The sequence below is a fragment of the Silene latifolia genome, chromosome 9 (genome assembly GCF_048544455.1).
Source record: "Silene latifolia isolate original U9 population chromosome 9, ASM4854445v1, whole genome shotgun sequence".
NCBI lineage: Eukaryota > Viridiplantae > Streptophyta > Magnoliopsida > Caryophyllales > Caryophyllaceae > Silene > Silene latifolia.
This window is the reverse complement of record NC_133534.1, coordinates 105,764,910-105,776,965: the sequence shown is the minus strand read 5'-3', so window position 1 is coordinate 105,776,965 and position 12,056 is coordinate 105,764,910. Positions and strand designations below refer to the sequence as shown.

Here is a 12,056-nt window from a genome sequence, read left to right as displayed (position 1 = left end):
AAGATCCGTAGTGTTACAGGGTCAGCCGCGAAGCTGAGTAGGGAAAACAATGAAACAATAAAATATGATATGCATGCTCCTCCGTCACCTCCATCTCCATCTCAACTCAAATCTCATATCTCATACCCCGGACAACCCAGCCATACCGATCCCCGGTAGACTATATATATCGACCGTAGCCGATCTGCCAGCTCGCAGCTGAGGACACCAGGGCAAGTCCTGCAGAACCCGCCTGGGCCTTATCACAACTCACATCGTATCTCAACATCGTCACTCCTACACCATCCTCCAACTCCAATGCATATGAGATGCTCAACATAAATTAATGCAACACAATATATATATTAATGAATGAAATCATGCCAGCTACCGAATGTTGTGATATCATACTCAATACGATCAACTCGACCAATCACCTTCCCATATATGAATCATAACGTAAATCAACAACCACGAATCAAGTCAACACAATTAAACAACAACGATAATAAGTCAAGTGTATTTCCCTACCTCAAAGTGCCAAATTCCAATTAAGTAATTCAAGCGATCCAAAAATAAAGCAACGAATCTGATTATCGATCCTTCACGAATCCGTCACCTAAAACAATTATAATATTTATAATTACTAACTACTAAATATAGAAATCTCCCAAAATAGAAGTTTTCCCGAAATACAATCCCGACACCAAACTTATGCCCAACTGATAACTAAAATAACCCGATTAGTATTTGACCCAACTTCCCAAAATAGAAGGTTACTAAAAATCGAATTTCTTAAAATGGAAACTTTCCCGATATAGTAACTTTTCTCTTTTAACAAACCCGACTCAAAACCCGACTTGAATTATATTAAAAGACTCGGGAATTTAAGTTAAATAACTAATATGATAAATAAAGATTAAACGAATTATACGCTTAAGAAAACCCGAATCAAATATTGAGCAACTCAACGACCCGACTTAAACCCGTCTTTAATTATTTAAATAACTCGGAATTAAATTAAATAAATTATTTAGAAGACTCGGGAACTAAATTAATTAATTAAGAATACGACCCATTACGAATTATAACGATTTAAATTATGAAAACCCGTTTCAAAACTAAAACAATTCGAATAACCCGATTAGACACGACCCACACCTTCACTCTCGCTCACACCCCTCACGCGCCGCCTGAACCACCCCGACAACCACCAGGCCAGCTCCCCACTTCAACCCAGCCACCCACAACCAAGCCCCACTGTCGATCGCCGCCGGCGAGTCGAACCAGGGCCGCAATCGCCTGGTTCACCGCCGTGCCTCACCAACACCCCCTGTTTATCTCTTACCACCACCGCAACCAACAACTACCCCCTGCCCAAACAACCACCATCCTACTCGCCGCCAACCCACGCACACAGACACCATAGCACCACCGTTTCGACCTCCCCCTAGTCCACGGTGGTGCCCCCCAAAACTCAACCAATCTAACCCACCTGAAACCCGTATGTGAACCCGTTTGTCTACCCCTGTCGACAACACCTCCTGCCGCCATTTCCACCGCCCAAAACCACCATAACCACCACCACAACACTCGTCACTAACCACCCATTTCCCTTACCCCGTCAACAACCACTAGCCTCGCCTCCCTAAGTCACGAAACAACCACCAAAAACCCGACATCAAATGCGAAAAACAGAGGAAGGGTTGAACTCTTACCTTTCTTGCCGCCACAGCCGCCACCAGGGTTGCCCACGGCCGTCGACAAAAGCCCCTAGATCTTCCCTGCTGTGCCGTCAATCACCCACATCCACTCTCTCTCTCTCTCTCTATGCGTGAAAGTTGATATTGAAGCTGATGAAGAGAGGGAGGCGGGTTGAGGGAGGCGGGTTGATAGAGATTAGGGTACTATTAGGTTTAGGGTTTAGGGTTAGGGTTAAATGGGCTTTAGGGTTAAATGGGCTGAACCTGATCATGGGCCAACTCAATTGGGTCAGCTCACACTTCGAATTCCATATAAACCCGTCTCAATTAACTTATATCGATACAACGTGAGTTAAGTAAAATAATTTAACGTAATTATTGACTCAACAATTAACCCGATATAATTAGTAATATAAAATGTGTAACAATTAATATATATAATAATATCCGTTTAATTGATTATATATAAAATACGGGGTATTACACTCGAGGGGAACCAGCATACTTACTGGTTGTTCGAGAGGTGATAAAAATGGAGAGTAATGATGCGAGAGTTCGGGAGTTGTTGGGTGAGTTCAGTGATGTGTTTCCCGATGAGTTACCTGATGGGTTACCACCAAAGAGGGGGATTGAGCACCAAATTGACTTACTTCCAGGGGCTGCATTACCTAATAAACCAGCCTATCGATGTAATCCCGAAGAGGCTAAGGAATTACAGAGACAAGTGCAAGAATTGATAGATAGAGAATATGTGAAAGAAAGCTTGAGCCCGTGTGTCTTTGTACTCAGCTCTTTTGGTACCGAAAAAGAGGGAACTTGGCGAATGTGTATAGATAGCAGAGCCGTGAATAACATCACTATTAAGTACCGTTTTCCTATGCCAAGACTTGATGATATGCTAGATGAGTTATCCGGTTCATGTGTGTTTTCTAAACTGGATTTGAGGAGTGGCTACCACCAAATGCGGATTCGTGAAGGGGATGAGTGGAAGACCGCTTTCAAAATGAAACAGGGGTTGTATGAGTGGCTTGTCATGCCGTTTGGATTGTGTAATGCACCTAGTTCGTTTATGAGGCTCATGAATGAAGTGTTAAGGCCGTTCCTTAACAAGTTTGTTGTTGTCTATCTTGATGACATTCTCATCTATAGCAAGAGTGAAGAAAAACACAAGCTCCATCTTAGAGCTGTATTTGAAGTCATGGGAACGCAGGTTGTATGGTAAGCTCGAAAAGTGCACTTTTATGGTGTCAAGTGTTGTTTTTCTTGGTTACATTGTAGGAAAGGAAGGAGTAAGCATGGACCCATCCAAGGTCGAAGCTATTCAAGCTTGGCCGGTGCCTAAATCCACGATCAAGTCCGTAGTTTTCATGGTTTGGCGTCGTTTTATAGGCGTTTTATCCAGGGGTTTAGCTCAATTATGGCTCCAATTACCGAGCTAACCAAGAAAGGGGAGTTTGTTTGGACTCCGAGTGCTCAGAAGGCATTTGAAGAAGTGAAGACAAAGTTGTGTTCGGACTGTTTTAGCGCCGCCCAACTTTGAGAAATTATTTGAAGTCGAGTGTGATGCGAGTGGCGTTGGGATTGGTGCCGTGTTGATCCAAGAGAAACGACCCATTGCTTATTTCAAAGGAGAAACTTGGAGGTGCAAGGCTGAACTATTCAACCTATGACAAAGAGTTTTATGCTATTGTACGAGCATTGGAGCATTGGAGTCATTATTTGCGTCCAAAACCATTCGTGCTACATTCGATCACGAAGCTCTTAAACATATTCATGGACAAAGAAAAATTGAACATAAGGCACGCGAAGTGGGTCGAGTTTTTACAATCATTCACGTTTTCATCCAAGTACAAAACAGTAATTCTAATATTGTCGCCGATGCGTTATCCGTAAGACACCGTTTGTTGGTTGAATTAGATGCAAGATTGTTGGGTTTTGAGCATATTAAAGAGTTATACAAGGTGACCGATTTGCTAAAGAGGTGATTGAACCTACTGGACTTTATACAATGCAAGACGGATTTTTGTTTAAGGGAAATCGCCTTTGCATCCCACAAGGGTCAATTCAGGAGTTGATTATTAGAGAAGCTCACGGAGGAGCTTTGGCTGGTCATTTTGGTTCGAATAAGACTTATGACATTGTAAGTGAACATTTCTATTGGCCCAAGATGAGTAAGGATGTCCAAGAAATTGTGGGCAAGTGCGTTGTGTGTCGAAAAGCAAAGAGCTCGTTTGTCAAAGGGTCAGTACACGCCTTTACTCGTGCCAAAACACCTTGGAGCGAAGTGAGCATGGATTTCATACTTGGTTTGCCACGAACACAAAGGGGTAAAGACTCGATCATGGTTGTTGTTGATCGGTTTTCAAAGATGGCTCATTTTATTCCTTGTCACAAGACGGATGATGCTACGAATGTTCTTTGATTTGTACTATAAGGAGGTAGTTCGTTTACACGGTATTCCCCTTACTATTGTCTCGAGGCACGTGATGTGAAGTTCCTTAGTTATTTTTGGAAGACTTTGTGGCGTTTGATGGGTACAAAGTTGATGTTCGATTTCCACCATCCTCAAACAGATGGGCAAACGGAGGTAACTAATCGTACTTTGGGAGCTTATCGCGTGGCCTAGTGAGCAAGACTACAAAGGATTGGGATACTAAACTTGCACATGCTTTGAATTTGCGTATAACCGGACTCCATCGAACTACGGGCGTGCTCCATTCGAAATTGTGTATGGCATTAATCCATTTTTGCCTATTGATCTAGTTCCAATTCCGAAGAAAGACCTTATGAGCTTTGAAGCAAAGGAGAGGCAGGCTACATTTCTAAGGACTTGTGAACAAGTGAGAGCCCAAATTGAGAAATCGAATGCTAAATACAAAGAGAAAGCCAATAAGCATCGAAAACAGCCCGTGTTCAAAGTAGGGGATCTCGTGTGGCTTCATTTAAGGAAGGAGCGTTTTCCAGCCAAGCGAAAGAACAAGTTGATGCCGCGAGCAGATGGCCCATTCAAGGTCATAGATTGCTACGGTTCGAATGCTTACAAGTTGGAATTACCAAGTGAGTACGGTGGTGTGAGTGCAACGTTTAATGTTGGTGACTTGTCCCCATATCTCGACGACGACAATTTGAGGTCAAATTCTCAAAAAGAGGGAGAGAATGATGCAGGAGCATTGATGGAAACTGAAAATGAAGTGCTACTTAGTCGAAATGCAACTCATTTGGTCGAAGGCTTCAAGATTGGGTCAAGTTATTTGACGATGCTCACTTGGGTGGATAAAGGCCCAGAAGACGTTGAGTACACGGTTAATCCAACCGTGTAGATGTGTTAGCTGGTCCGAGTTATTAGTATTATTTAGCTAATTAATCTATTACAAATAAAGTTAGGAAAGTCTATAATTTCCTAATCCTAGCTGAATTCTTAGTTTGCTTATTTCAGTTATTTGTTTCCTAATTAGTTAAGGAAACTAGTTTACTTATTGCCCAAGTATGATTAGGTTTTTAGGATACTATAAATTAAAGCCTTGTAACCTAATTACTTGGAGATTACAGAAATACAATAAAGCTACCTTTGGTGTGCTTCCATCGTTGCTTCTTGCGAGATTCACGAACCAGGCCTTGCGAGGTTACCCTGAGTGCTTCGAGTGATTACCTTGCGAGGTATTGAGCGAGATTCACTTATCTATCTTGTTCCTTTGTTAATTCACACGTTTTACATTCTGTTCGCCTATTTAGTTCAGATTATAACAATTCCGCCGCATAATTTCTAGCCTATAGAATTCGTCTAAAACATACTAATTCTATATCAACCTAATCGCATAATTCCTGTGGCTATCAGTTAGAAAGAAGCAAAAATTTCAACGAATTAAAAGCACGAAATTTGAAAGGTGAGACAAATTGAATGAATCTAGGCTAAACCTTTTAATTTAGTTCTATGGACAAGAGATCGTGAAAAACTGCTCTGATGTCAGGTCTCTCAGGCGCTGGAAGAATGCAACTCAAAGCAACTTGTAATATCCTTTCCAATACTTTCTTCTCATTTTCTGAGTAATGAACACCTAATCCTGCTTTATCGAAACAATCAGTTGCACGGTTTTCAGACACAAGCAATTTCACCCAATCTGTCAAGTCAACTGCACCCTGATTGGCAGAAACAATCTCGGCTGAGCTCCTTCCGGTTATAAGCTCCAACAAGATAACGCCAAAGGCATAGACGTCACTCTTCAAAGATGGGCATGGTGTACTTGAGCTGATGAATTCAGGTGGCAGGTAACCAAGAGCACCTGCACTAAGAACTTGATCAGCCGTGCCAGCAGGTGCCAGGAGCCGGTGGAGACTGTAATCTGTGACCAGTGTATTAGCTTCCGAAGGGTCTATTAATATATTTGTTGATTTGAGGTTGCCATGAGGTATGGCTTTCTCATTGTGTAGATAATCCAAACAATGACTAATATCCCGCGCTACTTTGAGCTGTTTGACTAACGACAAGTACGGAATTTTACTTCGCTCAGACCCTGCAAGAACGACCAGACAACATATTAACTAAACAGGAAGGAATAACATAATTTAAATTTTAAGCATTCATGGGGAAGGATTGTGTCTCAAACTATAGTTCTGCATTGGTATCATGTTACTACTTTCAATGCAAAACACGCCATCATATTGCAGAGTCAAAGAATAGCAAGTCTATCAAAAGCAAAACCAAATACTCAATGAACTCTCCCGAGACAAAAAAAAAAAAGAAAAAAAAAATTGAATCCTAGTCTAACCATCTAAGTTATTACTTTAAGAACCCTTCTGTAACTGTCTGAAAGTACGATTAGTTCCTTAACTTAACTCAGTGGTCAATGGCCATTTCGCAAAAGAAAATTGATAGAACTTTTATCCTATAGTCTTTTGAACTGGCTATAGTAAGTGATACGAGTGCGGAAGCGATTTAAATAAAAGAACAATGATAGTACTGAGGATCGAACTTCTGACTCGTGAGACCGAGGAACAAGTTTGATTTTTGTGGGGATATTTGATTAAAAGACCGCCGAGACTTTGAGTCAATGGGATATTTGCTCGAAATAGACCTATATCTCGAACAATAATCAAAGCCTGATCGAGTTTTTAAACTTTTATTCTCAATAATCTGTCTAATAATGAATACAAAACATCCTATTTATAATAGCTGGTTACGTATCTAATACTAGAAAATCTAATAATTTAACCAGACCCCTAATTCTGCCAATTATTAAACTTCTAATAGCATAACAATTGTCTTATTTTATTATATCTTTTAATAACTGTAGATAACTAATCAAAGAGTCCTAATTGAATTACGTCTTGCACATCCATAATCGTATCCGTAAGATCAGTCTTCATGGCCCAGTTACTGTAAAAGTGGTTTCTGTCTAGTTATAGACCGCTTCCTCCAAAACATTCAATGAGGAGTTTACTAATGGTCAATCTACTACAGCACAATTATGAAACACAAATTCTCATTGAAGACGGGCACTATCTCTCACAAGCTGAAGACGGATAGTGCCCCTCTCACAATATGAAAGTGGCACTATCCATGTGGTGCTCCATTTCTCCCCCACAAGCTTGTGACGGACAAGGCGCTTTGATAATGAAAACATTAAGGCATTTCAATTTTATCTCACCCCATACCCTATAATACTCCCACGCCGAGATTCTGTTTCATCTAAACTTATTTGAGAAAAGTTGTGTAAATTTTGTAATCAAATTTGCTTGCTAAGCAGAAAAGAATAATGAGGTGGCCTCACCAAAGATGCCATATTCACAAATTAGGTAGCTAAAACTTGTCTCGCGAACAGAGTAAGGATTCAGGTATGGGGTAACAAAAAAAATTCTAGTCGAGCAAAACTGTTTCGTTGCATCTATTATTACTTTGTACTAGCCGGCTCCCCCTCTGGTACTTGTGATGTACTAGCTGTTAACAGATTACTCCTATAACATACGGAGTAGAACAAGAAAACCTCAAAAGCTTAAAGAGCTTAACACAGGTGGGGATGACAGCATCTGCTTGAAAAGACGTAACAATTCACAATTTTATAGTTTTCCTGTCACTATTATAGGCTATATTCGGTGAGATAAAAAAGGTATAATCAGCAGTGAGTTGCAAAAACAACAATGAATGTTTCAGTAGTAATAATCAGAAGCTTACCTTGTAAGTAGATTCCTAAGCATGGATAATTAACATAATTTGACATAAGAAGCTTCTCGTGCTCCCTTTGTCCCCAGTAATAGCCTTGCAGAGAAACTAGATTTGGGTGTCGTACATTTCCAAGCTTTCTAACTTCTCTAGCAAATTCTTTTTTTCCTTTTGCTATTCCCTCCTTTAATCTCTTAACTACCAATATTTCACCACTCACTAGTGTAACTCTATATAACATTCCATGACAACTTCTGCCAATGACTTCTGATGGAGAACGTCTGAGTTGATCAGCAGTAAACACAAAGGACCTCTCAAACAAAACCAAGTCACCGCCATTCTCTTGTGGACCAATCTTCATTGTGTCATGATTTGAGAATAAGTTTTGGCCTTTAGAGGCTGGTGGACTTGAAGAAGACAGTTTGGGAAGTGGAAGCGTTATTTCACCTTGATTCTTCGTTGACTCATGAGGAGCAACATCTTCAAAATTTGTCATCCGGGATCTAGAATTTTCAGCTTCAGGTGTGGGTCCCATCTTTGATGAGTTAAAAGCCACATGGCCTGAACTTGGTGTAGCAACAGATGGGCTGACACTTGTATGGGAAGGTGATGTGCTAGGGAGTGAAGAAGATCCACTTTTATAATGCTTGCCTTCTCTTTTAGCCTTTTGAACCATTACACGATTCCCTTTCATGCGAAATCTGTAGTAGATGAGCATGAACAATAGAATGAGGATAATAACACCCGCAACAATACCAGCAAGAATAAAATAAATAACAGTCCGATTCTTGCTTTGATTCTGACCCATTGAACTCCCGGATGAGGTAGATGAAGGAGGTAATATGAGAAGAGAATTCCCAGGATGAAATGCAGCTTCTGGAAACCTCCTTAGGTTTTCAGGAACAATTCCTGAGAGATTGTTGAAAGAAACATTTAGATCAATCAGCTTGTCTGAGATTTTATAGGGGATGCTACCTTGAATGTTGTTACTCGCCAGATCAAGATACAGTAAGTTATGGAAGTTACTTATTTCAGGCGGAAAATCTCCAGTTAGAAAATTATTTGAAAGATCCAACGACAATAGACTCAAATTATCCGAGGATGTTTGGAGAGGTATTGCCCCAGTGAAGTTGTTGTGTGACAAGTTAAGATCGGTCAATTTTGATGAACTGAATAGACTTGGGAGGAGGAATCCACTCAGCTGATTAAAGCTAAGATCAAGCACTTTTAGTTCAGGGTATGAACTAAGAATAGGCGGGAGGATTCCTTGTAGGGAGTTGTTTGATAGCCCAAATGAAGATAGTCTAAGAAAATTGGAAGTCTCATCAGGTAATGTCCCTGACAGAGAGTTTGAGCTCAACTGGATAACTTCTACATAGTTTCCCCAGTATTTGATTCTTGAAAGATTGCCTGAAATCTTGTTATTGCCTAGATCGATTGTGACACATTGCCCAATCTTCATAGGCAAGGTGCCTGACAGCTGATTTGAAGACAAATTCAGGCTCCTTATACTTGTTGATGTGATACTTCCTACTGGCCCTGCAGGAAATGAAATATATAAATAGACGCAGAAGAAAATGTTTCAACACAGATTACATACAACGAATAGAGTTATACAGATTCTCACATGAGACAGTCTTCATCGACGTTGTTTTTTTAATGATATTATTATCATCTGAGACTGATATATAGGAGAACGAAAATGGATGGATAGTTTTCGTACTTGGCAAGTTAATGTGTACAAGGGAGGCGTTTCTAGGTAAGGTTTGCCTGATTATAGTAACATGAGCCTTGTTTCAAAAAAATAGTTGCATGATAACAATCTTTCAACAGTACAGTGTTCTTAGACTTCAATGTCTGATTCCCTGCAAGTTTTTTTATATCCACCTTCCTGTGCACCTTTCGTTCTATGGGAGAGGTGGCTAATGAATATGCAGATCTCAATATCTGTAGATCAGTTAAGTAGCATGCACCAATAGTGCAACGGCCTTCTCAATTTGTATAATATGCATAGTACACTCGGTAGATATGAATGACAAAAAGACTGTACCTAAATCTGAGTCTCAGTCTCGAAAATATTTTACATTAGAAGTCATGCATGAGAACGTCTGAGACCTTGAAACAGTCATAACTACTCCACTGTCTACACGAAACTCGATAAAAATGGTCATCGTCTCCCTTTATAAAAGCTATCGACACTATAAACAGTAAAGATGATGAGTAACAAAACCAATTGTTACTTCAGGTCAATCAATGGTTACAGTTGCCAAGGAGAGTACATTCACCAGAACATAAACAACTGGAACCATCAATTGTCTCGAGTTTCTAACTCTTATCAATTACCTTGAAGCTGGTTAACGCTGAGATCTAGTTCAGCAAGAAGCATTGAATTGTCTTGGAAAAGCGCCTCAGGAAGAGGCCCGGATAAGTTATTGTTGCCTAGTCGAAGAACACGAAGAGAGACGACAAAGTTGAAGGATGGAATAGTGCCATTGAGGTGATTATTGGTTGCATCAAGCACTTGAAGGCTGTCAAAAAAAGGCATTCCATCACGGGCAAAGAGCTCCCCAACTAAAGCATTATTGCTTACATTCAAATACTGAATATTGGACACAAAGCTAGCCCTTCCAAGGCCAATATCCAAGTGTCCAACAAACTGGTTGCAGCTGAGATCAAGTAGAATCACACCTCCTAACTCTGTGACAAGATTCATAAGATTCCCCGTAAATCTGTTGGAATGTAAATCAAGGTAGTTGAGGTTCTTAAGATTACGAAAACCAGAGGGAAGATGGCCGTCAAAGTTGTTTGTTGACAGATTAACAGAGACTAAATTGATCAAGTGTGTGAAAGTAAGTGGCAATGGACCATGAAAGGAATTATCAGAAATGTCGAAATTCTCCAAAGACTCAATTTCAGCAACGTGTAAGATAGTTCCAGTGAATGCATTACCGGAAATAGACAAGTTTCGGAGCAGTTTAAGAGGAGAAAGGATGTTGAAATCAAAGTGGCCGAGAAGGCGAGAGTGATTAAGCATAATGGAGACTACATCCCCATTGGAGCAAGTAATTCCATGCCAGTTAAGGGGACAACCGTTAGACGAGACTGAATTAAGATTCCAAGAGTCAAGTAGGAAGGCATTTGTAAAACCTTTTTTGAGATCCAAAAGAGCATTGAAATCAGAAGTAGCAAACACCAGCTGGAGGCACAAGAGTGTTATCAAACACACTGCTTGCATTCCTTCCTTCCCAAATGACTGAATAACCCAACCTAGATTGGAGTTATTCGTTATTGTATACGGAATCTCCCAGACGTACTCCCTTTGTGTCCTAATTTCGACCATGAACCAACTATCCACAAATATACAATAATCTACTCCGTACTGAATTATTAGTATGTGTTACTCCCTATTAATTAATTAACAATCCACTAAGAATCACTAAACAAGCCAGTTTAATATAATATATATAATATATAATGAGAAAAAACAAGTAAACCTGAAATGAAATGAAATGAAACAAGAGGCCAAGGTGTAATGAAGCATTGTATTAGGGGGGGGGGGGGTGTTGAAATGGGGTTGACGAGGTAAACCAACTGATAAAAGTAGGCTGTTGATTTATAATGAGATAGGGGTGTCAAAACAAAGAGCAGCCAATCAAATCAGACTTGTATTGTATTGTATTGTTGCCTTGCGATTTGAGAGTTATCACTCTTTTATCAGTTTGTTATTTATGGTGGGACTTGGGAGTGAGGGACACCGTGGGATTCCACTTATTAGCTGTCCTCAAACCCTCCCACTCACTATAAAACAAATCTTGCTACCTACTCTACTCTTCGCTACCGATGTCATTGTGTCCGGCCCTACCCACGCTCTTTGGGTTTTATCTTTGGTTCAGCCAATATAGGTATGAGGTATGGGGTTGAAATGAACCAAACCCATACCATATGTTTGTTTGATGAAAATGAAGGTTTCATACTCATTCCTGAAACTCATGAGGTATGGGTTTCTCATACCCTTGGAAAGGGGGTGGGTATGAGATTGATTCTCAGGGTATCAAATTAAAAATAACAAAAAATGATAAAAATAATTATGTCATATTCCCTCTGATCCAGACCAAAGATAACATTGACTTTTTCACACTTATCGAGGCATGTTTTGCAACGTAAATATCTTTAGTTATACATTATTAAAAATTATAAAATTTTGATATTCTTATAGT

At 40.0% G+C, this 12,056-nt stretch overlaps 1 protein-coding gene across 1 annotated transcript in view; it reads right to left on the bottom strand.

Annotated features, from left to right (window-relative positions):
* Window positions 1-11,576, bottom strand: part of LOC141599992 (putative inactive receptor kinase At5g10020) — a 37,759-nt gene extending 26,183 nt beyond the window's left edge. Inside the window, exons 1-3 of the mRNA XM_074420141.1 lie at window positions 10,183-11,576; window positions 7,852-9,378; window positions 5,490-6,193 (exon numbers count right to left, since the gene is read on the bottom strand). Coding sequence (XP_074276242.1) covers window positions 5,601-6,193; window positions 7,852-9,378; window positions 10,183-11,179 — 3,117 coding nt within the window. The 5' untranslated portion in view covers window positions 11,180-11,576 and the 3' untranslated portion in view covers window positions 5,490-5,600. The remainder of the gene's footprint in view (window positions 1-5,489; window positions 6,194-7,851; window positions 9,379-10,182) is intronic.
* Between the last annotated feature and the right edge of the window lie 480 nt (window positions 11,577-12,056).